Below are 26,521 nucleotides of genomic sequence, written 5' to 3' on the forward strand. Positions count from 1 at the left end.
AACTTGCTATCAATTTTCATTAATGAGTTAATGGTAAAGACCAAATTATTGAAAATTACATTAATCAAATTAACTGAAACCAAAATCTAGAGACTAAATTAAGAGTAACCCTAATATATAAGACAAAAATACTTGTAGGGTCACGTTTTGCGTCAACCCACAGTAGAGTTGGGTTCGCACATAAATGGGCCCATACAATATCATTTGTAGAGAGTGGGATCGAAAGGCTAAGTCGTGTTTACCCGGCGGTGGTTTTATTAAGGAGCTCATGTATGGTTCGGGTGTATTCACCTCTAGAACCCCTCCTCCTTTTTTCCCGTGGGATTCCAGCCCCTTCTTTAGGTTACATATTTTTCTTTTATACTAGCATGCGTTCAATTTCCTTCGTCCACGTGTAGGGTCGACCTTTCCAAGACTGATACTTGTCCCATCTGTCCTAGACCTAAGTCGTTGGGAGTAGTTGATAAAGCTAAAGAGCATAGCTCTGTTAGGTGCCAAGTTCAGTCGGGGAAAAGACAGTAAGGGCAGCCTGTCCTAGATATTTCAGATTTTATTTTAAGATTATCCCTATGCCGCTTTTGCCCCTTTTCTTGGTGGAGCTTTGGGCCAGCCGAGGGCTGTACCGTCCTCGGCCGCTTTTCTGGGCCCATTTGTGCTTTGCGCTAATGAGCTTGGACTGCCACCTTCTTCGGCTTTGGGCCTTAAAGCTTCCCGTGAACAAGTGGGCCTGGCCCATATATTGTTGGGCCCCACAATAGCCCCTCAAAACCCTGTTGTCCGACCTCTTGGTTGGAAAGGGAGGTTTTGGTAACTCCGAGCATTCATTACGGTTCATTTAATTTGACCCTTCCCTGACGTTGGCAATTCTCCAAATGCCCAGGAAACGCTCCGATATACGAGATATCCTTCTTGATTTAGCCTTGATACGTTCTGTCCGTTTGGCTACCCGAAGTAGGTCTTTAATGTTTTCCCTTCACGAGACTTCTCTAGTTCAACGGCTTCTGATAACGTAGGGGAGCGGAACAGGCACATTCTTGTTGACAGATTTCCTTGAAGATCTGAACGTATTCAATGCCATCCTCTTCGTCTCATATATAAAGAGGGTGAACATGTGTTGTTTCTTTCATATGTGAATCCCTTAATTCCTCAGAAAACTGAAGTCCTTAGATTCCTCCCAGAATTTACATTTACCCTCTGATTATACTTCTACTCTTAATACATTCACCACAGTCATAGGTGATGAAGAAACCTTCTCCGCCCCAAAAATGCCTTGTTCTGGCTAAGCTCGAGATGGCTCGATCGGGGCAAGGGTGGCGGAGACTCAAGATTCGTCTCGCCTACCTTTCAGCCAAAATCCGAAGCAGGAACTCGTCACGTTGCATCTTCGACGTGACTGAGCCGAGAACACACAGCATCATCACCACCCGCTCTCTCATGAGCATATCTAATGTGGTACCGGTATGCTAGGAGTCAGGACTGGGGCAGGGACTAAATGCCCCTGCTTCTTCCTCTCTTCGTTCACTGGCGCCACCCTTTACTTTTCTTTCTTCTTCTTTCCCCCACCAGATCCATCCTGGTGCTTTTCCTTCTCCCTCTTTTGCTCCTTTTACTTTCTTTTCATTGCTTCCCTCTTCTTCTCCTCCTTCTCTTGCTCATGTCCTCCATCTTCTTCCTTTGCACTCTTCGGCGACAAGAGCTTGCTGAAGTGCTTCCATGTGTTCCAATTCTTCTTCCTTCTCCTTTATCTTTTTCTAAAAAAGGTTCTTCTCCTGATACGAGCAGTACTGAGGCAGAGATTGGAAAAGCTTTGAAGGCGAGTTTGAAAGGCAGCTGACTATTTACTTATCTGTATTGCAGATGCTAGTGTTGCTTTGACAGTTCATTTTTTGTATAGGCTTGTTCAAGCCCTTCTTTGTACGTTGTAACAATTTTCCATATTAATAAAAGTTGCTATTCATTTATTTCGTATGTTATGTTTTTATGCTTTTACAAGTTTGCCAACGCTGCTCGGCACCGTAATATAGTATTTGAATCAATAATGACTAAGGCTAAAATGTTTGCTAATAAAAAAGGTGTCACCATGACTTTTAATAAAATTATTTAACATAGCAAAGCCGACCAGTGAGGGACGAAACTCACCTTAAATTAGCCGGGATGGGGGCTAAGTGCTAGATAAGGTGTAAGAAGTAGCTATCCGAGGACATGTCACCTTTCCAATGAGTAGTTTCCTTAGGCTAACGATCATCAGGCCGTTTTGTCATCTCCTGAGCATACTGACCTTAACCTTTTCCAGTATTTGAGCCGAGAAACTTCTCCATCCGAGCAGTTGATTTCCCAAAAGGCTTGAGTCCGAGGACTTCGTAGCACCTAGGTTCTGTCTTAAACTTAGATTTTTTCTCATTACTTGGTTTCCCCATAGGCTTGAGTCCGAGGACCATGCAAGCCCTAGGTTCTGTCCAAAACAAAACTTAGGTTTTCTCAGCATTTGGTTTCCCCATAGGCTTGGGTCCGAGGACCACACAAGGCCTAGGTTCTGTCCAAGATTCTTTGAGTTCAGTTTCTCCTTTTTCTCAGGTATTTCACGAGGTGCCGAGCAACAAGTTGTCCTCGGCAACAGTTATTCCTCGGTGTGGGCCATGGCCCCTGGGCCCCCATGCAGAACAGGCCTGGACCGCGAATTTACTTGGCCCATAATTTTAGGGGTATTTACGTAGTTTATGGTTACGTGGTGCTTTCTGGCGTCCCAATGCTCGAGGTGCACCTTCCAGAGACTCCTTTAATCCCATGGTTACAGGTGGCATTGGAGATTGAGCCTAAGCCATCTTGTCCGTAGCGTTCCTTGGGGCGCTGCGTGCATTAAATGCCACCAACTTATTTCTTTAGATAAATAAATAGGAGAGAAAGTTACTTCAACCTCGCACCAACTCTTTAGTTTTCTCCCAAATCACAGCTCCTATACTCAGTGCTGTCCTCCCTTAGCATAACATGTTCGAGGCGAGAGTTGGGAAGAAAGAATTCCCTCCGCCACAGGAGCGCCGTGCCCCTATGAGGCTAAAAATGGTGAGGTATGGGCACAGGAAGCATAAGTTCAAGAGAGTGCTCCATTTCAATCGAGGGGAAAGGATGTCTCTCCCTCTTTTAGTCAAAATCCGAAGCAGGTTCTGTTCATGCCAGAACTTTGGTGTGTCAGAAGAAAGATTCTCCGCCATCACCGTCTCTGCCTTGTGGCGGGCGAATATTTAGAGAAAGCCCCTCAGCTTCCAACTCCCTGCACCTTTCCTTCAGCGGTGTCAGGCTCAAGTTGGGTCTCTTTTACTGTTTGAGTTGTGGGCAAGTGAAAGCATTGAGGAAGAGCAGGGTCTTGGAGCTGTAGCCAACCTCTCCTCTGATCTACTTCCTCGGCTTTTATTTATTCTCTTGTATCTTCCTTTCTTTTGGTCGTGTAGTGAGCTTTGACATAAACTGATTCTAGCTTTTCATTGTACACTGTACTATCTCTTTGCTTTAATAAAAAATGGCGATTTCTTTACTTGTTTTGAATGTTGTTCCTTTGATAAAGCCACTTGGTGAGTTGGTGTGCTCCATGTGTGTGTTTCTCCTCGGTAGTATTTAAAGCAAGAACTTTTGAAACACGATCCAACTAATTCTAATCTATCGACACTATCAGGCAGAATAATAATAATTCATAGCAAGTTAAACTTAGGAAACTAACCGAGATAACGGTTGAACGTTCCATAGTAAGCACGAGAATATTATATGAGGACGACAAATTCTAAATAACTCATCCGAGGGAGTGACCGAGCATTGCATGACTTCAGTTATGCTTTCGGAAACACATTACTCCATTCCATACTGGTCCCCTTAGTGTTGAGGATCCGAGGGCAAACTAGAGAATCCATGTAACACAGTTTTCCCTTTTAAGTAGTTGGTTTCCCCAGAGGCTTGGGTCCGAGGACCATACAAGGCCTTGGTTCTGTCCAAAACTTGTATTCTCTTTTTAAGTAGTTGGTTTCCCCAGAGGCTCGGGTCCGAGGACCATACAAGGCCTTGGTTCTGTCCAAAACTTGTATTCTTCTTTTTAAGTATTTGGTTTCCCCAGAGGCTTGGGTCCGAGGACCATACAAGGCCTTGGTTCTGTCCAAAACTTGTATTCTTCTTTTTAAGTAGTTGGTTTCCCCAGAGGCTTGGGTCCGAGGACCATACAAGGCCTTGGTTCTGTCCAAAACTTGTATTCTTCTTTTTAAGTAGTTGGTTTCCCCAGAGGCTTGGGTCCGAGGACCATACAAGGCCTTGGTTCTGTCCAAAACTTGTATTCTTCTTTTTAAGTAGTTGGTTTCCCCAGAGGCTTGGGTCCGAGGACCATACAAGGCCTTGGTTCTGTCCAAAACTTGTATTCTTCTTTTAAGTAGTTGGTTTCCCCAGAGGCTTGGGTCCGAGGACCATACAAGGCCTTGGTTCTGTTCAAAACTTGTATTCTTCTTTTTAAGTATTTGGTTTCCCCAGAGGCTTGGGTCCGAGGACCATACAAGGCCTTGGTTCTGTCCAAAACTTGTATTCTTCTTTTTAAGTAGTTGGTTTCCCCAGAGGCTTGGGTCCGAGGACCATACAAGGCCTTGGTTCTGTCCAAAACTTGTATTCTTCTTTTTAAGTAGTTGGTTTCCCCAGAGGCTTGGGTCCGAGGACCATACAAGGCCTTGGTTCTGTCCAAAACTTGTATTCTCTTTTTATTTGCTTATCTTCCGAAGGTTTAACTCCTCGAATAAGGTGGGGGAAGCTGGCCTGATGTTTGAAGCCCCTAGGCTTGCCCATGTCGTTGACACCGTGGAACGTAGCCCCTAGTGGGAGCTTATGTTGGAATAGCAACAATGTGTCGCCGGTGATACAGGCACCCTCGTAGTCCCTTGTTCGACAGAAGCTCAACTTCGCCACCGCTCGAGCTAACACGCAAGCCGCCCCATGGTGGGCGCCAATTGTAGGGTCACGTTTTGCGTCAACCCGCAGTAGAGTTGGGTTCGCACATAAATGGGCCCATACAATATCATTTGTAGAGAGTGGGATCGAAAGGCTAAGTCGTGTTTACCCGGCGGTGGTTTTATTAAGGAGCTCATGTATGGTTCGGGTGTATTCACCTCTAGAACCCCTCCTCCTTTTTTCTCGTGGGATTCCAGCCCCTTCTTTAGGTTACATATTTTTCTTTTATACTAACATGCGTTCAATTTCTTTCGTCCACGTTTAGGGTCGACCTTTCCAAGACTGATACTTGTCCCATCTGTCCTAGACCTAAGTCGTTGGGAGTAGTTGATAAAGCTAAAGAGCATAGCTCTGTTAGGTGCCAAGTTCAGTCGGGGAAAAGACAGTAAGGGCAGCATGTCCTAGATATTTCAGATTTTATTTTAAGATTATCCCTATGCCGCTTTTGCCCCTTTTCTTGGTGGAGCTTTGGGCCAGCCGAGGGCTGTACCGTCCTCGGCCGCTTTTCTGGGCCCATTTGTGCTTTGCGCTAATGAGTTTGGACTGCCACCTTCTTCGGCTTTGGGCCTTAAAGCTTCCCGTGAACAAGTGGGTCTGGCCCATATATTGTTGGGCCCCACAATACTATTTTGGTTTACTTTAAAATTACAAATTTAAGCATAAATTATAGATTAAAAAAACAAACTTGGAAGCTTTAAACTTAAAATACATTTATGGTGCGTTTGGAATTTGGATGATATTAGCTGAGTATTTAGATTTGAATTTGAATGATTAAAATTCAAATATTGTTGGGATAGTTTAAAAAAAAAAATCAAAGGTTTGGATTTGACAAATCTACCAAATATTTTAAGTCTTTAATATGTTTAGGTTTAAAATAACTCCTAAAATTAATGGATTTAAAATAAAATATTTTAAATTTATTAATTTAAAATCCAAATCCAAATCTAAGTCTAAGTCTAAGTGTAAGCTTCCAAACACATAATTTAAAATTGTGACAGAATGCATTAAACTACTATTTCATGTCTTGACCAAAAAAAAAAAAACTGCTCCGAACCAATTTGTAACTCTCCTCTGATCTATGGCTATGACTATCAACTTGACAGAGAACGTGAGACGAGAAGTCAAAAACTTCCGATCTAACAAAAAGTCTAAAACCACAGCCTTATTTTGAATCAAATCCGTTGACTGACCCTCCTCAGTTATACCCTCTCTCTCTGAGTCTATGCAGAGAGAGAGACTCTGAATTTGCTCGATCTGTAACCACCATGCCATTGAAGTCCCTCAACGTCTTCACCATCTTCTCCATGTTAGGCTTCACTTTCTTGATCCTCTTCATCTCGGGCTTCCTCGACTTCCCAGCCGTATCAAACTCCATAATTCAACCCATCAACCAACAACCCACTTCGTCTGGGCCCGAATCCGGACCCGACCCATTTACCAATTTGATCAGCGCCTTCAGGAAGTGGGATTCTCAAGTGGGTTGTGCCCGGTTCAAGGAGAAGCAAATTGGGTTTGTCTCGGTTCAGTCAAATGGGTCTTCTTCTTTGCAAAAGGTTGGTGGTGAGTCTGAACTTGAATGCCGTGAGCTGAAAATGAAGCATGTGAGTGTTTTGGTGAAAGGTTGGACTTGGATCCCTGATAATTTGGACAATTTGTATTCGTGTCGATGTGGATTAAGCTGTTTGTGGACTAAATCTTCTGTTCTTGCTGACAAGCCTGATGCCTTGTTCTTCGAGACCACTACTCCTCCGCTTCAGGTACTCCTTTTATTTTTTCTTTATAGTTCAAATAATTGGATTTGTTTAAGTTTCAATTTTTGGAGGCTTTTTTTATTTTTTTTTCATATGTAAATTTGTTTGATTGGAGGTTGCTGATTAGTTGTTACTGATTTGGTGGAATTGGTATTATTAAGAAGAGGATTACATAACATGCATTCCAATTAGCTGAACCAATAAAGTTGCATGTTATCAAATAGTTTATGTGAGTTTGAATTCCACCTACACCTGAAACTAATTGGTGCCTTGGTATCATGGTAAAGAGCAATCATCATAGAGCGAATGACGTAAGTTCAAATCCTATTGTATCTATAAAAGAAAAAGAAGGGTATTAGGTATATGATTTCCACATGACATGATTATTTCATACTATATTAGTGTGTTATTTTTATATGTTTCTGATCTAAATGTGGAGGTAGTCAAATATGAATCCAAGTCCTAGAGTTGATTAAAGGGGAGGGATGTGTACTTGATGGGAAAGTTGGGCACTTTCAATCAAGCTATGTTAGGTAAATGGTTGGGAAGATTTGGAGAGGAAGGAAACTATCTTTGGAGAATAGTTAGTGGAACAAAGAATAGGGTGGCTTGGGGACACCGGACAACAAATGTTGCAAGAAACTTATGGTTGTAGACTTTAGAGAGGCATTAGTGGTGGTTGGGATAAATTTGCAATACATGACCTATGTTTTTTGGGGATAGTAGACGAGTTTTTTTTTTTTTGGTGTGTGTTGATAATTCGATAAGCACAATAGGGTGGGGGATTTGAACCCTAGATGTGTCTCTGTTCAAAACATTAGGAGGTGCCAACCAATTGAGCCACAAAGCTCTTGGCAGAAGAGTTGGTTTTGACATGATGTGTGGTGTGAGAATTGTGCTTTCAGAGACTTAAATCCAAAATGCATTTGATTGCAATGTATTAAGAGACATCTGTATGTATACACTTGATTGGGACCTCTAGATAAAGAGAGGGACCATTCATGGAAAAATGGATTTGTGAGAACTTTTCATGATTGGGAGTTAGGGCCAATGGACTCTATTTTTTGACATGTTATACTCCAATCTCTCAAATGTAGATGGATCTGACCGGTTGAGGTGGAGGTTGAACCATGATTGTAAGTTTGATGTTCATTCTTTCTAAAGGGGCTCTAAGAGCTTTCAATGTTAATAGATTTCCTTCGAAGAGTATCTGGTGCACAAAAAGTCCAAAGAATGTTGCTTTGCTCGTGTGAGTGACAACATGGGGAAATTTTTGACAGGTGAAAACCTTGTTAAAGAGGAGTTGTTTTGGTAGATTGGTGTTGTATGTGCAAATGTGGTGGTGAAATTGTGGACCGTTGTCAATCCACCATGAAGTAGCCCAAGACTAGTGGTCTTTTTTTCTTAGTATTTTTGGGGTACATTGAGTCATGCCTTAGAAGGTTGTGGAAGTTGGTTTGGTAAAGATAGAAGGTTTTTTGTTTGGAATATAGCCTTTTAAGCTTAATTTGGGCAATACAAAGAGAGGAATGATCGTACATTATTAATTGGTTTAGAGAAGACTGAGTAGTACAATTGAAAACTTGTGGATTTAAACACTTTAAATATAGTGTAAATTGTAAAAGCTTTGATACCCATGTCTAGACCCTTTGCTTCGCACTAAAAGTACTGTCCCTTACAAGACATATGTACGCCTACTAGGCACTTAAAATAATGGTATTTATTTTAAAAATAAAGAAATCCAGAAGCTACTTCTGACCGATGGTCTTTGGACCTCATGGTATTTTGTCAGCAATAAGTATGGGGTGGTGGGTGAGATCATGGGTTTGAATTCTACTGGGGCCATTTGTTAATTGTCCCAACGAAAAAAATTGAAGCTACTTAAGACTCTTGAGGGGGACTTCCTAAAGCATAATGAGGAAGTATCTTGAGAATGTTAGCTGATAATATGTAGTTACTAGTTAGTGACAAGTAACCTTTCTAAACTTATGCTAGCAGTGTCTGCTTTTCATATCATAACCTTCTAGCAAAAACACATAGTATGTCATTATTATGGTGTTTATAAGGATAAACCGTGTAGGAATGTTTTGTAATTGATTGCCTTCATTAACTCATTTATTTAAATATATTAAGATTTGGAAACATCTACCAAAGTGAAGAGAAGCGTAGGGGAATGACTTTTCATGTGTAAAGCATACTTTTGCCACGCATGAGCAGGCCTAGCAGAATCGGAGTCGATTTGTGGATGGGCTGATTAATTTTGTACTTGATCAGTAGCAGTCCTCTAAGTATATATGTTGAATAGACCACCTTGAAATTTTTCTTGATAAGGATGGTAGTCATACATGACGGATAACATTTTAAGTGGATAAAAAACAGGACCAGAGATTATGAGACGGGGAAAAAAAATCCAATTACTAAAATTATAATAAAACAACATTGCAACAACAAAGCTTTAGTCCAAAAACTGAGTTATGTATGGATCCTGAACAAACTAATTGTGGTCTACTACATGTATTTTTCTTTACCATTCTATCATCATCCAAAATCATTATCTTTGTCACCTCCTTCATTAACATGTCATTTTTTTACCACTAGCAATGTTATTTTAGTCTTCCTCTAATTTTTTTCTTTTCCTCAACTTGAATAAAAAATCTGAGTGTACTAAAATTATGTTGCTGATGAATTCTGGATCTGGATATTAGAAAGAGCAACAGAGAATCCAATATTTTAGGCACATATTGACTCCTTGCTCGTTCTGATAGTTGTCAAGTTGATTGCCTTCAATGTCAATTTCCATTGATCATGATTATCATTGTCATTGCTCCTATCGTTTATACTATGTAATGCCTGTTTAACAATATTGTTGTTTGTGTGTGAGTGTGCAGAGATATATTGTTGTCGTTGTTGCCTAAATTTAGTTTTCATTTTTAGTAATTATCTTTGTCTTTTAAATGGTCATAAATGTACAATTAGTGACAAATTTGCAAATGCGCTTGTGATACATGCTCAAGCAGGCCCTTGGGCAATTTTCATAAGGATGACATTCTAAGGCATCTTGAAAACCATGGATGTTATAGACTTTGATGCTGACTCCTCTCTCTAAATTTTAATTCTTTAGGTGGACAAGCTAATGAACAGTCTGTCAGCAGATTTTTTTTTTTTTTTCTTGGGAATTATACATGTTAATTTGCATATTTTTAAGTGCTTTCCACACAACTCTTTTGTTGGCCTGTTTCATTTTGGCTTTTTCCTCATGTTTGTCAGAGACGCATTGGAGATCCGCTTCGTGTATACATGGACCTTGAGGCTGGCCGGAAGCGGTCAGGGGTAGATGATATATTTATTAGTTATCATGCCAAAGATGATGTTCAGGCAACCTATGCTGGTGCACTCTTTCATAATGGTCGAAATTATCATGTGTCTTTTTCTAAGAACAATGTAAGTACTGAGCTTTTCTATATGATTGTTCATTAGAAATGGTTGGGGGTGAGGATTGGAGCAACTGTTGTTGTAACTCTAAATGGGGTTTTCATTTTCCAGGATACACTTGTATATTGGTCTTCATCACGTTGTCTTCCTCAAAGAAATCGGCTTGCCAAGCAGCTTCTCAGCTTGCTACCTCATCATTCATTTGGCAAGTGTTTGAACAATGTTGGTGGCCTAGACATGGCCCTATCTCTCTATCCTGAGTGTGCCAATGATGCCAGTGTCACACCAAAATGGTGGGACCATTTACATTGTGCAATGTCTCACTACAAGTTTGTTCTGGCCATTGAAAACACTGCAACAGAGAGTTATGTGACAGAGAAGCTATTTTATGCTCTAGACGCAGGTGCAGTACCTATCTATTTTGGTGCCCCAAATGTCTGGGACTTGGTCCCCCCACATTCAATTATAGATGGGTCTAAATTCAACTCCTTGGAGGAATTGGCTTCTTACATTAAGTCTCTTGCTAATGACCCAGTAGCCTATGCAGAGTACCATGCTTGGAGAAGATGTGGTGTACTGGGTAACTATGGAAAGACCCGTGCAGTGAGCCTTGACACATTGCCATGCCGGTTGTGTGAGGCTGTTAGCAGAAAAGGTGGGAGAAATGCTAAAGCCTCTTGAATTTTGGTGCTTCATTTTTTTTAAATTCTTGAGTTCTTCACTTCTTTGTGATGGTCATCATAGTTGATCCTAGGATTTTGGGTCCTAATGCCAGGGTTATTTTTAGGTGTATACAGGCAAGAATGACATGTAGAAATATGGAATACGAATAGAGTATACGGTTGAGAAAAAAGATGATGTTAGCCCGAATCCAACCTAAAACTATTCAATTTGTTTAGTCCTATGGATTATGGAGCTCAGAGATTGCAACAAAAGAATGCATTTTTTATTTTTATTTTTTGGGAGATAGATAGATAGTAGGGGAGGGGGACTTGGGATTTGAACCACATATATGGGTATCACAAATAATATTATCATCACTGAGCTATCATAAAAGAATGGGTATCACAAATAATATTATCATCACTGAGCTATCATAAAAGAATGCGAAGGTGATTTCATAACCTTATGCCTTAATTTACAATTGACAGAGTGTTTTTTTACAAGATATAATATATACTCTAACTTAATCTTAGTGTATATGTGTGTGAAGTTCCCTTCTGGAAACTTGAACCCTGACCCTTACTCCCCACATCCTACAAGCATTTATATTTGTAGAGTGACCACTGCACTAAGGGTGCGCGGTGGTTATAATTGACATAATTAAATGTGCTAGTGATATTATTTAGCAATTTTTTAATTATTGTACAATAGATTTGGAATAAAATTTTGGCTAAATTACATTTTGTAGGGATATTAACCCTATAATTTGAGGGTGATTTTAAATTAAACCCCAGATTTTATAAGTTTAGAATTAAATTGTGCACTTTAAAAAATAGTAAACCTATTACATGTGAATTTCCTAATGAGAAATATGCTTCAAACAAACATTGTCGTGTGTGGCGTGGAGTGAAATAATATCCATAAGTAATAGACACATGTTGAAATTATCACATCATTATTTTGTCTAAGTATTTTTTGTTAATGATGTTACCATAAATAGGTGTATGGGTTTCTTTTTGATAAGAAGTGTATGGTTTGAATTGAAATGTTATTAAGGTTTAATTTCAAAATTTAAATATAGGGTTTGATTTGTAATGATCTCAAAATCATGGGATTTAAAATGTATTTGTCTTAAAAAAATTGTCCTCCCATGTTGAGTGATTAAGAGAGAGAATATGATGTAATAGAGATACCATGTTAGCTGTGTAATTAACCAATGATTTAGTGATATGTGTGTAGTGGGCCTTTTTGATTAAAGTGGGCTGGGCTGCCTCCTACGGTATGGGGCTCGAGTATTCTGGGTATGGGAGTTGAGACCAGTCCAATTGAAACTCAACTTGGTCCGGCTTGTGCATAAACTATGCCTCGTCTGCTAGGAACACACTTACGGCGGGCAAAACTATTTCAAGTGAGTTGCGGCAGACAGATATGATAATAATAATAAAATCAAATACTTTGAAATCTTTATTAAGGTGAACAGATAAACCTCATTTTAAAAGAAAAGAAAAAAAAGATAATCACGGTCTTAACAACAATCATTTTATAAGAAAAGTGAAAGGGAACAAGTGGATGGTATGTGAACTTGTTGAAAGAGTAAATAAATTAGATTGAGTCTAATCCACAGGACCGAAACTAGAAAGGAAGAACACATTTTCTCAAAGTGAATAATCTCAGGAAGATCCTACCGTAGAAATTAATCACTTTGAGGGAAGTGGACCTGAGTGATTGACACCTAAGAACACCTTCCGTTTTCCGGCAGAGGGCAAGATTTTGAGAGGGAGAGAGAGAATGAACCTATTGGTGCATGTCTGCCGTTCTCACTCTCTATCTTTTTCTCTCTTTCCTTTTTAATATTCCCTATTTTCTTAATCCTTATTTCCTATTTCTTGGTTTTCAAGCTTTTAAATACCGTAGTGCTTACTGTTGTTGTTGTGTTGTTGCCTCCTCCCTCCTGTACACAGCAAGGGCCTCTTTATAGTGTCTGTCGTGATCAGATTTTACTATTTTAGCCCTTAGCCACCTTTGTTTGGTCTAGGTGTACCTGCTGACCACCATTGGTCCCATTGTGAGCTACTCCCCATCGTTTGACAAAAGAAAACTATTTTGTTTGTTTGTCTGCCGTGACACCCTTTCCTGCTACGGTGTGGGTTCCCTCTCTCTCCCTATCCCTTATGGCATGTACCTAGTGGTTCCAGCTCAGTTTTGCCCGTTTGGGTGGTGTGTTATCCCAGCAAGACACTTCCCTCAAAAGAGCCCTAGCAGGAATCCTAAAATAGGTTTTCCCCTCTCCCCACCACCAAACTATACCCCCTTACCTCTGACCCATGACCTCACCGTATCCTGTATTGGCTGGGTACAGGCTGGTGGAGTTTGGACCTTGCACGTGCCTCTCTTCCATGTATGGCCAAAATCTACCTGCTGCTCATGCGTCTGCACAGTCTGCCGTCCGTTCTTGACCATTTTCTGGTTTCCCTTTCCTTTATGGCTTGCCTTATTTGGGGCTGGGCCTTGCTTGATGGTGGGCTTTGCTTTTTTCCTCAGCCCACCATTCTTCCTGCTACTATCTCCTGCCATATCACTCTATCATTCTTGCTGCAGAATTTGTTTTGTTTCAATCTGGCTGGACCCTTTTGAGCCTGCCGTTTATACTTCCCCTAATGGCCTAGCAAGACCATTAGTTCTTATGTTACATTACTAGTGGGCTCCTGTGTCCCATTTGTTTTCCCTTGGGCATCTCGGGCCCGTTTGCTTTCCTTGGGCTTTCTCGGCCCTTTTCCTAACTTCGTATCATCATGGGCTTTTACTGAATTCTTTGGGCTTCCCCGGCCCAATTACGTTATTCCTTATCCTTGGAGTTCATGGGCTTGCTATTAACCCCTTACTTTCTTTGTTTTCATTACTTTGGGTCTACCGCGGCCCATTCTCACTTTTCCACATCATATACTGCCCATGATTTGCTTTTTCTCTCTTTCCGGACTCCTTTAAGCCTATTTACCTCTTCAAGACCCATTTGTTTGTCTTATGGGCCTGTGATCCATTATTCCTACCGCTTGGGCTTAATGAGTTTTCCATCTGTTTGCCAACTCCTTCATGTCCGTGTTGCTGGGCTTCTCCCTTCTACTTGGGCTTCCGAAATGGCCATCAACAATGTGTGCCAAAAAGTCATCCCATTAGCAATGTCAACTTCTTTTTATGGACCACTAAAATTATATGTATCATTATATTTTTGTGTTATTCAAAATTTTCAATTCTAGTTCATTGTCCACATTTTTGTGCTGTTTGTTTGAAAAACATTTTCTAATGTTTGGTACAACAGAAAATTTTGGTCAACTAAAAACTTGTAGGCTACTTAATGATAAAACATAGGTTTTGGACAGAAAATGCTTTCTACCACCCTTAAAACCAAAGTGGCTCTTCTCACCCAAAAAAAAAAAAAAAAGAACCAAAGTGGTTGGAGTTAGAAACATTATTATTTTGGCATGTTAAACTATTCAGGTAGTCTCGAAACAATGCTCTAGGCTCTCACATAAAGGGTAGGCCCAAAACTTGGGTCCCATTATGGGGCCCACTCTCAATGTGAGAGCTTGAAGTACTCCTCTCTAACTATCTAAGAATTAATCAGTTAACTAAGATAGTTTAACATGTTTTAACTATTATGGATGATTAATTTTTTTGATGATTTTTTTTTTTTTTTTGGGATGAACTAGTAAATGTGTATTTGAAAAAAAAAAGAATATTGTTTATCTACACAATATTCATATATTGTAAAAGAAGGTTTGGGATCTTATAATTAATTGAAATCACAAGAATATTAATGATTTTTTTTTAGATGAAGAACATAAATTTTTCCAATTTATCTCAAGGGTAAGACTTAGGTATAGTAATTAGGTGCTGTTCTTTAGGTTTCTCATTTAAAATTCTACCATGTGAATATTTCCTCATGGGATAAAAGTGTATTTTTTAGTTAAGTAGCCATATAACTGAATCTTAAGAAGGAAACCTAGGAACATCACCTAAGGTATTGTACCTAAGTTTTATCCTTATTTTAACCAATTACAAGAAAATGAGCCAATTTTTTAGAAAAATATTTTTTTTTGCGAAAAAATGGATTGTTAATTGTCATATCAATCTTTATTATTTAGAATGAAAAGCATCCTAAATGCTCTCCACCTCCTAAATATGTTTTCCATTTTCCTTATTTTTGGTGCAATGGAAAATTTTGAACAAAGGAAAGCATTTTTCAAAGTCAATAAAAAATGACCCAAAAGAGACGGAAAAACATTTCCGCGATTTCCATGTTTCCACATTCATCTCCATTCCTTTGTGCTACCACCATCACTACCGTTGCTATCACTAATACCACTAGCCCACTTCAAACTCCACCACCAGTACCACCTTCGTTGCCATCACTACTGTCAGGAATGGACCCAGGATTTTAAGCTAATCGGGGCCGGGTTATAAAGGAAAAAAAAAATCCAAATAGGCATCCATATAATATTAAAAAAATTATAAATACTAAAAATCATTGTTTCTGAATATATTAAGATGCAATTATTTACCAACAAAGACAAAAACAAAAACAAAATAATGTTTTTTTTTTTTTTAATACTAGGCTAACTAGGTTTTTTTTTTTTTTTTTTTTTTTTTGAAGTTAAATCATTCACAGTGGTTAGGGGTGTCCAACTAGACCCGGTACCCGACCCACCCGCTTAAACCGGCCGATCCGGCCAGAGAACCAGTCGACCCGACGCCGGTGACGGTCAGCGGCGGATCCCCGATCCCAAAATCCAAGTCCGACGGGTCGGTTGACGGGTTAAAGCATGGAAAACCGATTTCAACCGACCCGACCGGAAAACACACCGGAAAAGCTTTCTCCGTCGATTGAAGTAGTTCGCCGGTATGATTTTGTCCGATCTGTCGAGATCTGGCGAGATCTCGTTAAGATCTGGCCTGATCTCTTCGAGATCTCGCTAGATCTCTTCGAGATTGGGCCTGATCTCGTTGAGATCTGCCAAGATCTCTTCAAGTTCGGCCTAAGCTCATTGAGATCAGCCAAGCTCTCTTCAAAATCCGGTCAAATCCAGCAAAAATAAGCAGATTTTGGCAAAAATCCGGCGCGATTCTCACAATCCGAGCCCGACCGGAAACTGACCGGAAAACTTTGACGTCCGACCACCCGAACCGTTGCCGTCGGCGAGTCGGCGGCGGGTCCATGTTTAGGAGACCCGAAGTGATCGGGTCGGTTCCGGGTTGGGCACAAACCCGACCAGGATCGACCCGTGGACAACCTTAACAGCGGTGGTACTAAAAATTTTTAGCTTTTAGCACCTCAAAAAACTATTTTATCTATTTGACCACCTCACTTTACAATACATCTAATATCAAATGTTCTTATTTTTTTTTTTATCACTTCATCTAAAATAATATAAACAACTCATTAAAATAATATAGGAAGAGAGAGAATTTGAGTTTTTTAATTGAAGTAAGAGATATAATCTTCATAAAATATTGTATTTTATTTTTAACAACTTGTTTCAGTCAACTAGTATTTATACCAGTTTACAGTAATTGTAAAAAATTTAGCTTTAGCATCTCCAATAATACATAATTTTTTAGATCTTTGGTGGTAAAATTTTTTTTTTTTTTTTTTTTTTTTTTTTTGCTAAAATACAATTACCATTGTGAATGTTTTTATTGTTTTTGTTAAGTTTTTGGATTAGATAGCTGCTATTGGATAAGGTTAATTAGGCTTAACAAGGAGAAGGGGGACCTAAGGTTTTGGAAGGGGGCCCAACTACAAAAATTAAACATATAATAACTAAAAAAAAATTTGGACCTGGGGGGGCCAGGCCCCCCACCTGGGTCTGTCCTTGACCACTGCAACACCCCTTTCCCTCGTGACCACGAAAGCATATATCATGTAACAGGTGTATGTATCTAACCTCTCACACTAGTAGAACCCAAATGTTGTGAGGGACTATATGATATACTTTCTCCATGACCAAAATTTCTGTCACTGACACCATCACCTAAATGAAATATTAATGATCACATTTGCAAGATAAATTGCTGTATATATATATATATATATATATATACAGGGACGGAGCCAGAGTTTTGAGTTAAGGGGGGCAACTTTACTGTTGGCTGTGTGTAACGGTTTCAACATTTGACTCTGCTACTACTTAACTACTGAGATTTTTTTTTTTTTTAATTTTTTTGTATCAGTAAGAACAAAATTATTTTTGTTTAAAATTTTTAAATGACAGGGTTGTTTATTTTAAATAAAATTGGTTAATTGAGCTTAATTTTTTTTTAAGTTTTACTATTGGTAATTTTTGTTGTTTAGCTATTTTTTTGGGGCTTGTATTCTTTGTTTTAGATTTTAGATCTATACATTTTTTTTATAGTCACTAAAATGAGGAAAATACTAGCGCTATAAACTTTTTTATAAATTATTGATGTAATAAGTGGTTACTAGTAAGTAAGAAAATGATGTGAGTGATGGGTCCATGTGCAAACCAATACGAATTTGCTACCAAAACAATTTGTAAAAATGTTGTAAAAAAGTTTGTGAATATAGTATTAGTCTTAAAAGAATTAATGATATTATTTAAGGGGAAAAAATGTAATTTTATAGAACAAAATTGCTAAAATTAGTACACACATACGTCTGTGTGTGTGTATATATATATATATATATATATTTAGGGGGGGCCATTGCTCCCCCTAGTCCAAAGCTAGCTACGTCCCTGTATATATATATATATATATATATATATATATATATATATATATATATATATATGAGTTAGGTTCAAGTTATACCTGGTGTAACTTAAAGTAATGTTACACCACTCAATATTTTTTAATTGGATTCAAATATTGACAAATCTACAGTTAGATTACATTATCTTCATATATTCTCTATACTTGTAAAATTTTAAGGTGATCAAAGATTAATAGCTATGCCATTAATCAATTATTAAAATTCAAGTTTTTGTAGTTTAAAATAATGCATAAAAGATGAGTTTATGGATCAAATGGTAAATAACATTCGATTGATATAAAAATTGGCATGCATATTAAGAACATATAGAATATATAATTCAACGGTTAAATTTTCAAATTATTAATTCAATAACAAGTTATTAGGTAGTGTAACATTGTTTAGAATTACACTAGGTGTAAGTTGAACCAGACCCTATATGTGTGTGTGTCTATATATATAAGTTGCTACTGAACATATGGAAACAAACAAGGGTGCAGAACATAATTTCCACCAAGTGGTAAAATGCAATCTAAACGGTATGCTAATGCTATGAGTGTAATATTGCAGCAGAGACATTCAATGAGCAAAAAGAAGAAGAATTCCGGAACTAAGGAGTGAAAGTATTACCATAGAACAATTTTTTCCATTGTTTGTAAGAAAGATGTTGACTTTTGATAAGGCGATTCATCTAGCCTAATGGAAATACAGTTGTGTAAATCAATATAGTACTTCTTTGGCAACTAAACATTTAAACACAACGTTACTCCCAAAAAAAAAAAAAAAAGACATTTAAACAATATTAGACCTACTTTTCAAATCTTCATCCTCTTCTTTATGGAATTTCCATACAGAAGCCAATATACCATCAGAAGTCGAAGATTTCTCAACTCTTTGGACCTGCACTAACAACATGAGCACTATCATAATCATAAAGAATAATGTTAGGAAAAGTGAAACTCATACTTCCCATTTTGATCAACAAAGAAAACGTTGTATCTTACTCTTTGCCTAGGCTTGCTTTTTTGGATCTTCACAGTCTTTAGTTCTTTAGGTCTGTTATATAAATATTCCTTTAACTGCTCATCCTTCATGGTATCCATCATTTCAACCTGTCAAATAAAGCAAAGAATTTGGTATGCATTAGAATCATGGTGTATTTGGATGACAGGATCTGGGAACATGGATTTGGATTTGGGTGATTAAAATCCAAATATCTTGTTTTGATAGTTTAAAAAGGATCAAGAATTTGGATTTGATAAATCTATCAAGGATTTTAAACCTTCAAATCATTGAATTTGAAATAACTTCTAAACCTATAAAATTTTAGAAATCCATAAGACACAGTAATTAGTACTTCAATATTTATAGATTTGGAATAAAGACATTCAAATCTATTACTTTAAAATTTAAATCTAAATCCAAATTTAAGTATTCAAACGCTACTTTAGTCTCACTCTCTCTCAACCTAAAATAAGAGTTATAGAAAAATTAATTGGGTGAAAATAATGGATGATAGATTGATAGGTACCATGAGACAAAGAAGTATGGTTTCATGGTATCTACTCATTCATCATTATTATCTTAGGGCAAATTTGTCTGGTGTTCTAGTGCACTAAACGCAACCCAAACCCTTATTGCATAAGCATTGTGCACCAAATTCTAGTATAATGAAAATGAAATTGAGAAATTATTTCAATGTTTATTTGCAATATTTTTTTTCCATGCCAACTTTTTCACCCATATTTTAATGCCTAAATATAAACGATTAGAAGGAGGAGGTTTTGATTATTTCTTCCCCAATTCAAAGCAATTGAAAATCTAAAAATAAAAATAAAAATACTAGTACATTCCTCCTCCTTCCCCACCTAAACAAGAGATGGACATTCTTTGTCAGTAAAAATGATGTATCACTAATCTCTCTGATGTTAATTTCTCATATTTACAATTTAATTATCAAGAAAAAATAGTTACTTTATTTTATTTCTTTCTTGCTTTCTTTAATTTGGCTAACAACTTTAAAAATAAGAAAGCAAAAAAAAGAAAAAAAAGAAAAAAGAAAAAGAGGATGAGAACTGAAGGAACCTACCCATAATCTAAGATCTTCTATTTCTTTTTGCAGGACTTTTTCTTCATTATCTGCAAGGCTTTTCTTCTCCTGCCATGAAACAGCCTTAGGCTGTACTGCTACCTTCTTGTGCTGGTTTCCTTCTCTAATACTAGACATTGATTCATTCTAATCCTCTTTTCCTCAAAAAAAAAAAAAAAAAAAAATCATTCTAATCCTCAATGAAGTATAAATCAAAATATGGGGGCAATGCAAAAAATGCATAGAAATGAGAGACATTTAAATGTAACGGCTGGTCGAATACACGTCACGATGGATAAGAAAGGCGTTACATAATTGATACAAAAGTACAAACGTTAGAGTCAAATCAACATATCCAATTCCGAAACTTTTTTTTTTATGAGAACTCCAAAGCAAAAGGGATCTTTTTTTTTGAAAGCAAAGCAAAAGGGATCTTAAAAAAAGAATTCCAAAGCAATTTACATACATACAAAAAAGAAAAAGAAAAAAAAAAGGAGCAAGTATATTTTAATGGGTCATGCTAACGAGTGTCCACTCGTTAACAATCTATTTTAGAAAAATTTTAACATCATTTTTATGGGAAATGAAAAAAGCTGTCAAAATATTAATTTTTTTTCTCATAAAAACTTTCTTTAACTAAATTTATAACCAGTGCTCTAAGGGCATTCGTTAATTTTTCCCTATTTTTATATAGAAAATGTGGATATGATGAATTTGAGATATCTCTCTCATTTTTTTAAAATTTTTTGTTAAGAATACTAAGTATTTTTAACACACACGGAGAGGGGGGATAAAGTTTTTTAAAGAAACTTATAGTGATGTATATCCAAAAGGATCTCTCCTCTCAAATGTTCATATTTGTGACTTTGTCTCTGCTCTGCATTTGGTTCAGTAGAATGTAGCTTGTGTTGGAATTTTTTTTTTAAACTATTATATATTTATTTCAAATCAAAATATCTCTTAATATTTCCAATTTATTTTACCAACTGATTTCAACAAACTTTCTAAAATGATAAGAATGACTTTTAATGTTATATAATGCCATGGGTTAATAGATGTAAATGTAATTTGTTAAATTCGTATACAGCTATATACTTTTTTATTACCATTGTTGTATTATGTAATCATAACTATTTGATTTAATATAATTATGGCATTACAATATGATTTCAATAAGCCTATGACCGTTATTGTGCTTGTAATTTTTATCAGTCAAAACAATTAAGAGAAGAAAGTTCCATAAAAAAAAATAAAAAGAGAGAAGAAAGTTATTTCTAATATTTATTCCCATTATCATGAATTTTAAGTGGGATTCTTTGGTCTATATATGGCCTATATGGACGAAAGACTCAAAATTTAGAAGATAATAGAAAGAGGACGTAGGGCTGATTTTATCTTCTCACCATTACATGCAGAAACAAATATTCAGGGGCGGCTTAATGCATTTGGGAGCCTAAGGCAAAAATTGGTTATCTTGTTTCATATATAAAATTACTATTAGTCAACATGAACCACGAAGAATTTTTTTTATTTATTTATTTTTTTAAGTTTATAAACACACAAAATTTTGACAAAACTTTTTACATTTGTTGATGTGGCAGATTGATAGTAGCGAGTAAAAAAATGATGTCAGTGGTGAATCTAGTTGAAAACTAGTAAAAGTTTGCTAACTTGACTATTGTGAAAAATGTTGTGAATTTTTTTGTGAATTGCTTTTTTTCTTTTCTTTTTTCTTTTAGAAGTGCTACATTCAGAATATTTTTCATGAAAAAATCTTAGGAGTTAAGTTGCTTCTTGTTTTCTAGTTGAACCTACCACTAAAATTATTTTTTTGTTGTCAATAACAACCTTTAACAATCTGCTATTAAGATTTTTTGTAAAAATGTTGTGGACATAACATTTCTTTCTCTTTTTTATTTTTTTTTTCATTTGATAAGAAAATATTATTTTATTTATTGGTTAATATTTTGGCTTAATTAATATTATTGGTAGGGGTCTTTTTTTCACTTGGGGCCTTAGGTGGCTGCATCAATGGCTTATACCATTGAGCCGGCCTTGCAAATATTTGCATTATATTTTCCTCTTCTTCTATGATAATATATATATATATATCTCTACTATATTATATTTCTGGGTAAGCAAAGTATTATTTTGAGAGCTTCTGATCCTACAAGTTGTGTAGGCTTGTAAGGATAATCAGCAAGGTGGCTTTGGTTGTTGTATCCTAGGGGCGACACGCAAAATGTTGTTAGTCTACTACACTAGAAATCCCGTAGACAGTTTGTATAATCTTAAGATAGTGACTTGGTCCATGCCTCAACTCTGCCATCTAAAAAATCATGAATTAACTGTAAAATTATTTATCATGTTATGAGATAATTTTAAAGCATCATCGAGATAATATCTCTCAACTGTTCTCAAAGTTTATGGTAAATTCTAATTTATGTGATATGTTATTATTTAAATGAAATTTTGAAGATTTTTTATTTATCAATTATTGTTCTTAGGAACAACAACTTGTTTTTTAGTTTATCTGATATACTGAGTTTGCGACTTTATGTGGCTAATATCTATAAGCCTATGACTTTTAAGTCTTAGAGTTAAAGAGTTACTAGTATCTAAGAGCATTAGTGTCAGTATGTGTAAAATCTTGCAAAATAGAAAAAGTTGCTCATTTTACACATTTTGAGCAAAAAAACACCCATAACAGTGGGTGTAAAATTGTGCATTGCTATAGTAACCGTGCATATATGCACGGTTACTGTAGCTCTTCTATTTATTATTGTATATTTTTTCTCTCTCTCCTCTCTCTTGCCTTGTCAAACTCTCTCTCACCCATTCTTCAATGCCAAGAAGAAGAAGAAGCCGACCATCACAACAACCCAACATTGCTAACCACCACCACTACAACCCAGTACCGCCAACCACCACCACAACAACACGTACACACCACAAAATCATCAAAATCATTCTAAATCTAGATCCAAATTCATCAAACCCATTTACAAATTCATATAAATAATCAAACCGAAATTGAAAAAATAAGAAGGAAAAGAAGAAGATGCTGAAGAAGAGGAAAGAAAAACCCAGACCAAAATTTTGCTTTCTCCGCCCTAAAATCACTGCCCTTAATCAAACCCAATCCAAAATCATCATCTATAATAAAAGTATAAAACCCAAATTGTAAAAGAAGAAGAGGAAAGAAAAAGATTCTAAAAAAAAAAAAAAAAAAAAAAAAGAAGAAGGAGAAGAAAGAGAGGCGGAGATAGAGATAAGGACAAGAAGAAGTAGAAGGGAGTGTATTCAGACTCTCGGATAAAAAAGAAGTGTTAGGTGGGGGTAGGTGGGAAATAATAGAAAAAGTGAGGAAAAATATTATTTTAATAAAACAGTGTGTATAATAGATAAACTGACGTGGGTGTTTTATAAAAGTGATAGTGTAAAATAAAAAAAGTAAAAATTTTTTGTGTGTAAAATAGACGGAATCTTTTAGACATACTGATGCGTTTGCTCTAAAAGACGTTTCAAACTTTCGGTTTGCACTTTGCACCTTTTGTATAAAGGAAAAACAAAACAAAAATAATAAATATAGCACAATGGTCAGTAGGCATGTAACATGTTTTTGAACTATAAAAATACAACCATACAAGTGTAACATAAACTATTAAAAGGAAAAGTTTATCTCCAAACTAATTTGAAGAAAAACTCTTCAAACTTCTCTTATATATTTTTATTGAATGTGAATTTTGAAAATCTAATTGTTGGAATACATGTTCTTTATGTTCTTACCACATACGTAAAATTTCGTTCAAATCGGAAGTTATTTACTATTCGATCAATAAACTTATTTTTTATGCATAATTTTAGATTACAAAACTTGAAAATTAAAATTTTGATTGATGATATAACTATTGATCTTTAATTTTTTTAAAAATTTGCAAGTATGGAGGATACAATAAGAACATGTAAACCAACAGTTGGATTTTCAAAATTCACATCCAATAAAGAGATATAAAGAGAATTTGAAGGATTTCTCCAAACTAATTTGGAAAGAAACCTTGTCCCTATTAAAAAAAACAAAAATGTAACTAGCATTAACTATTCAATAAATGGTGTAGCTATAATTAACTATTCAATATGGGGTGGCTCTATTCCTTTCTTTTAGTATTTTTTTTTTTGGACTAATTTTTGGTACAATAGAACTATGAAATATGGAAATAATGAAACTTTTTTTTTTTTTTTGATTTGTAGATCATGAGTAAGTCAACTACAATATTAGATTTTTTCAAAAGAAAAAAATCCAAATAATTTAGAAGTCATAACTGATGATGCAAGGTTGCCAACCTCTAGCGTTGATGTCCCAATTTTTGAAAATTTTCAAACAAAAGTTCCAAATGTTACCAATGACGAAAGTGAAACAAGTACAGGTTTTATGCTTAATCCTAGATAGCGTAAGCAAATATGAGATTATGATGCTAAGGAATGGGATGAAATTCAACGGGCTCACATTAATCTTGGTCCATACCAACCCGAACTAGATGAGTACAAGAAAAATAAATTTGGAAGTCATTCTCATAGATTTCAACATTCATGGTTTGCAATTGACTCATTTCGTCCATGGCTTGAATGTTTACTAAGTAAGCTGCCTTTTGTCTACCATGCTTTCTTTTTAATAAGCCAATTGATAATTCTGAGAATCATGTATTCACTAAGGATAGATTTAAGAATTGGAAGAAAGTTAATGATAGAATCAATTGTGCCTTTTTGAGTCATATGGGGAAAGAACCTAACCCTTTTCATAGAGCTTCAGAGCAAGCATGGTGGATTTGATGAACCAATCAATTGTGGTTAAAGGCCTCAATTGATGCTATCAAAGTGCTTGCATTTCATGGCCTTGCTTTTAGAGTTTGGGATGAAAGTCTGATTCAATTAATCGTGAAACTTTTCTTGAAATATTGGATTTGGTGGTATCATATGACGAATATGTTGTAGAAGAGATAGAAAATGCTCCCAAAAATGCCTCTTACAAATCACAAAATCCAAGAAGAAATCTTACATGTATTTTCAAACAAGGTGAAGAAGGTAATTTGTGAAGAAATTGATGATGTGAAGTTTTGCCTAATTGTTGATGAAGTTTGTGATGACTTAATGAACAAATGGCTATTGTTATAAGATTTGTACACAAAGATGGTTTTGTTCAAGAACATTTTTTTTTTTTTTGGGTAATTCACGCCCCTGATGCTACATCATAGTCTAGATATTCAAGATATTTGAGGGCAAGGATATGATAGTGCAAGAAATATGCAAGGCGAATGGAATGGATTAAAAGCTTTGGTTTCAAATGATTATCCAAGTACTTACTACATTCATTGTTTTGCACATTGCTTATAATTAGCATTAGTGGCAGCATCAAAAGAAGTTATTTTGGTTTGAAGTTTTTTTAATAGATTATCTTCTATTGTTGTTGGTGCTTCATGCAAGCGTACAGAGCAACCAAAAAAAATGCTTATGTTGATCAAATTGCATATATGGTTGAAATTGGTGAGCTTGAAATTGAAAGAGGACTTAAACAGATTAGCACATTACAACGGATCAGAGATACTCGTTAGGGTTTTCACTTGAGATCGATTTCTAGCTTGGTAAAGATATTTAGTCCAACATGTGAAATTTTACTTATGATCATCAAGGAAGAATATACTACTTCCCAACAAGAAGCAGCATACTCATCTTATAATGTTATGATTTTTTTTTTTTTTTTTGAATTTGTGTTTATTTTGCATCTCATGAAAGAAATTATAGAGATCACTGATGCAATTTGTCAAGCTTTGTAGTGTCAGTCTCAAGACATTTTAAATGTCATGTATATTATTTCATTTACTAAAGCACTTATTCAAAAATTCAGAAATGATAAATGGGATATTTTACTTACCATTGTGACATCATTTTGTGAGACATGCAACATAGATGTCCCAGATATGAATGCTCGTTATGTTGAGAGAGCAGGTCTAGCTCATCAACAACAAGATGATTTCACAATTAAGCATCATTATCGGGTAGATTTTTTTATGCTACAATAGATTCTATATTACGGGAATTAAATCATCGGTTTAGTAAGCATGCGGTGGAATTGTTTTGTCTTAGTTCAGCTCTTGATCCTAAAGAGGCACATGAGTCTTTTAGAAGCAAGGACATTTTGTTGTTGGTAAGCAAATTTATCTGAAAGACTTCACAGATCAAAAAATGACACTTTTAAGGGTAGAAGTTGAACATTATGAGCATAATGTAGTTCAACATCCGGATTTAAAAAAGCTATCAAGCATTTCTAAGTTGTACCAATGGTTGGTAAAAACCCAAAAATCATTATTTTACCCATATGTTTATAAAGTGATTACACTTGTGCTTGCTCTTCTAGTTTCTACTGCAACTAGAAAGCGAGCATTTTCAGCCATGAATATTGTCAAGAATAGGCTTTGTAACAACTCTATGATTTTGTAAATTGAAAAGGAGATTGCTGCAAAATACAAAATCAATCATATACGACATTAGAAAACACTTATTTTGTATGTTATACTTTGTTAATGATTTTATAATATGGAATGTTTAAGAAACATTTATTTTGTATGTTGCATTTTGTTGATGTTTTTTGAATATGAAATAGACGTTAGTTTTTATTTTCATAAACTTTTTTTTTGTTCTTGTTTCAAGCTCCCCCACCCCCTCCCCCCCCCACCTCAAGTTCAAATCCTGGCTCCATCCCAATAAAGGCCCTGGTTCCATCCCAATAAAAGCCCTAAGCATGTTCTTATTGCTGCTGCTTTTCTTCACTTGGCATATTATAGGCTTTAT

At 36.1% G+C, this 26,521-nt stretch overlaps 1 protein-coding gene across 1 annotated transcript; it reads left to right on the top strand.

The window, feature by feature from the left end:
• The first annotated feature begins 5,982 nt into the window (after positions 1 to 5,982).
• Positions 5,983 to 11,109, top strand: LOC126713446 (alpha-(1,4)-fucosyltransferase). Its single transcript, XM_050413200.1, has 3 exons — positions 5,983 to 6,728; positions 9,990 to 10,163; positions 10,266 to 11,109. Exons 1-3 carry the CDS (start codon positions 6,237 to 6,239, stop codon positions 10,833 to 10,835), a joined length of 1,236 nt encoding a protein of 411 aa, XP_050269157.1. The 5' UTR covers positions 5,983 to 6,236; the 3' UTR covers positions 10,836 to 11,109.
• Positions 11,110 to 26,521: the final 15,412 nt, after the last annotated feature.

This window comes from Quercus robur, chromosome 2 (assembly GCF_932294415.1).
Source record: "Quercus robur chromosome 2, dhQueRobu3.1, whole genome shotgun sequence".
Lineage (NCBI taxonomy): Eukaryota > Viridiplantae > Streptophyta > Magnoliopsida > Fagales > Fagaceae > Quercus > Quercus robur.